General features: G+C 40.7%; 1 protein-coding gene across 1 annotated transcript in view; it reads right to left on the bottom strand.

Annotated features, from left to right (window-relative positions):
- The window catches only part of LOC106878609 (sodium/potassium/calcium exchanger 2), a 2,836-nt gene extending 841 nt beyond the window's left edge, over positions 1 to 1,995 (bottom strand). Inside the window, exon 1 of the mRNA XM_014927880.2 lies at positions 1,117 to 1,995. Coding sequence (XP_014783366.2) covers positions 1,117 to 1,995 — 879 coding nt within the window. The remainder of the gene's footprint in view (positions 1 to 1,116) is intronic.
- Between the last annotated feature and the right edge of the window lie 1,409 nt (positions 1,996 to 3,404).

Here is a 3,404-nt window from a genome sequence, read left to right as displayed (position 1 = left end):
CTCGGCGGAATTTGAACTCAATGTTGCGATGGGTGAAATACGGCTAGACATTTCGTCCAGCGTGTTAACGATTCTGCCACCTCACTACCATCCCAATAACAATAATAATAATAATAATAATAATAATAATAATAATAATAATAATGATGATGATGATGATGATGATGATGATGATGACGATGACGATAATCCTATCTAGTATGGGCATGAGGCATGAAATTTTAGGGAAAGCTGGGTGGGGTGATGGGGTAATTGATTATATTGATCCCAGTGTTTCTCTCATAGTTATTTTAGCAACGCCGGCCAGGAAGGATGGAAAACAAAGCTGACTTTGGTGGAATTTGAACTCAGAATGTCATGATGGATGAATTTCCATTAAGCGTTTTGTCTCAGTGAACTAATAATTCTTCCAGCTCACCTCTTAATAATAATAATAATAATAATAATAATAATAGTAATAGTAATAATAATGATGATGATGATGATAATCCTTTCTACAGTAGGCACAGGGCCTGAAATTTTGGCAGGAGGAGTAAATCAATTACATGGACCCCAGTGTTTCACTGGTACCTAATTTAACGATCCCGAAAGGATGAAAAGCAAAGTCGACCTCGGTGGGATTTGAACTCAGAACGTAGTGACAGGTGAAATACCACTAAGCATTTTGTCCAGCATGCTAACGATTCTGCCAGCTCACCACCATAATAATAATAATAATAATAATAATAATAATTATAATAACAACAATTCTTACTACTATAGGCACAAGTCCTGAAACTTGGTGGCGGGGAGGAGGATAGACAATTACATTGACCCCAGTGCTTCACTGGTACTTATTTTATCGACCCCGAAAGGATGAAGGGCAAAGTTGACCTCGTCCGAATTTGAACTCAAAATATAAAGACAGATGAAATTGCCTCTAAGCGTTTTCGGCCAGCGTGCTGACAATTCTGCCAGTTTTGTGGCCTTAATAATAATAATAATAGTAATCGTAATAATAATGATAATAATGATAAGAAGAAGAAGAAGAAGAAGAAGAAGAAGAAGAAGAAGAAGAAGAAGAAGTGGAGGAAGAATAAAAACGAAAGTAGTTTTAAGAAGATTGTAGGATCTTACCTCGATGAGATTGTCAGTACTTTTTACGCGAGTTACCGTCCTGCGGTACAGCTTGGATTTCACCACCCTTTCAATTGAGGCATTGAATTTCATAAAACTAACATAGGCAAAGTAACAAAGGAGTAAGAGTAAGGATTCCCACCAGTAGATGACTTCATCGGTGAAAATCCATATTAATAAAAGCAGGTCTATGCTATAGAAGGTGACGTCTCTAAAGAGAGGCCACCAAGTCAAAGCGAGTACCTCCTTGCTAAATAAGGCACACATCCCTATAACGAAGAGTATGTTGAATACTGCTGATCCCGTAATGGTTCCGATTCCAACATCGCTGTATGAAACAAAAATCCCGAAGATACTGGTGAATAATTCGGGGGCACTCCCCCCAGCTGCCATGAAAGTGGCCCCTGCTACATCCTCGGAAATGTCTAGCCGCTCTATGATGACATTGAGTGAGGGCACGAAGAACTCGTCGCAGACAACAGCCAGGGCGACGAACATGTAGATCATGCCGGCAATATAAAGGACGATGGCACCATGTCGGATGTCTTCTGGTGAGAATGCCTCTGGTGGGTAGAGTTTTTGTGGTATTGGTTTCTGAGAGGCCTCTGTTGTTTGCGGAAAAGACGTCGCTGTGACATTTCTTTTCTCTGTGGTAACATCCAAGAGTTTCCTCATCAACAGCCCATTGGGTCGTTGGTTTCTTGAGGACTCGACTGTGTCCGAATGTGCCGAATCTTGGCCAACATCACCTTGGTGTTTGTCTCGATAGGGGTAGAAGTTTTTTGTATAGTATCCTCCGAGCTGACTGACTCCATAGAGTATTGTAAAGAAAACTAGGTACCATATTCGACTTCGATGACGAAATAATTTCCATGGCATCTTTAGTGGTGCTAAGTTGAGGTTTTAAACATGAGGGTATTATGTAGAACAGTCAGCAGTGTGGAGACTTGTTAGAACTGAGAGATAGCGAAGTTTGCAAACGAGAGAAGAGAAAAAGGAGAGGAAGAGGGGGAGGAAGAAAGCGAAAGTGGATTGAGATGCAGGCAGAGAGAAGGAGAGCAAGAGAGAGAGAGAGAGTATGTAAGGAAGAGGCAGTTAGTTATATGGAGAGCAAACGAGCGAAGCAGAGAGAATAGGAGAAACAGAGTGGGAGAGAGAGAGAGTGTGTGTGTGTGTGAGAGGGGTGAGTGAAAGAGAGGCAGAGAGAGAGAGAGAGAGAGAGTGAATGAGGAGAAAGTAGTTAGTTACAAGGAAAGAAAGATAAATGAAGGAATGAGAGAAGGAAGCTATGATAAGCAATTATAGTGAGAGGAGAATGAATGAGAAAGAGAGAGAGAGAGAGAGAGAGTGTGAGAGGGAGAGAGAGAGAGAGAGAGAGACTAAGGTAGTGAGAGGAGGAAAGACAGCCAGTATCTATAGAGAGAGAGAGAGAGAAAGAAAGAGATAATGAGAGAAAGAGAGTAATAAGCAGATAGAGTAAGATAAAAGAACGAGGAGAATGAAAGAGAGACAGAGAGAGAGAGAGAGAGAGAAATGATTACTACAGGCATGAGATAAGAGAGAGTGATAGGGACATGTAGAGAGGGGAGTAGTAGGTGCAATAGAAGAGAAGGGAGAGAGAGGGGGAGTGTTACAAGAGAAATAATAAGAGAACTGATAGAGGTATGATGGAGAGGTAGGAAGAGTTAGGGAGGAGGGAGAGAAAGTGGAAGACTGTGTGTGTGTGTGTGAGAGAGAGAGAGAGTTAGAGATAGATAGATAGATAGATAGAGAGAGAGAGAGAGAGAGGGGGGTGAAAGATAATGCTGTGGTGAGTGCGAGAGAATTGGATATGGAAGAGAAAAACGAGAGTTGAATGAAGATAAAATGTAATAGAGAGAGAGGGAGAGAGAGAGAGTGTGTGTGTGAGAGAGAGAGAGAGAGAGGCAGAGTAACAGTTATATAAAGAGAAAAAGAAAGAAAGGAAGAAAGAAAGAGAGAGAGAAGGAGAGAGTGCGTATGTGAGAGAGAGAGAGACAGAGAAGGAGAGAGTGAGAGAAGGAAGAGTGAAGCTACAGAGAGATTGAATAAACAAGAACGAGAGAATAGATGAATGACAGATTGAGAGAATCAATGAATGAATGAGAGAAAGAAAGGAAAAATAAAAAGCAGAACATATCTCTGTATATAAGTGCGAATGTATATAAGTGTGTGTGTGTGTATGCGTGTGTGTGTTTGTGTGAGTGTGAGCGAGTGTACCTTGTGTGCATGTGTAGCAATATATATATATATATATATATATATATATA

Source organism: Octopus bimaculoides, chromosome 15 (assembly GCF_001194135.2).
Source record: "Octopus bimaculoides isolate UCB-OBI-ISO-001 chromosome 15, ASM119413v2, whole genome shotgun sequence".
Classification (NCBI taxonomy): domain Eukaryota; kingdom Metazoa; phylum Mollusca; class Cephalopoda; order Octopoda; family Octopodidae; genus Octopus; species Octopus bimaculoides.
This window is presented reverse-complemented; position numbering and strand designations above follow the sequence as displayed.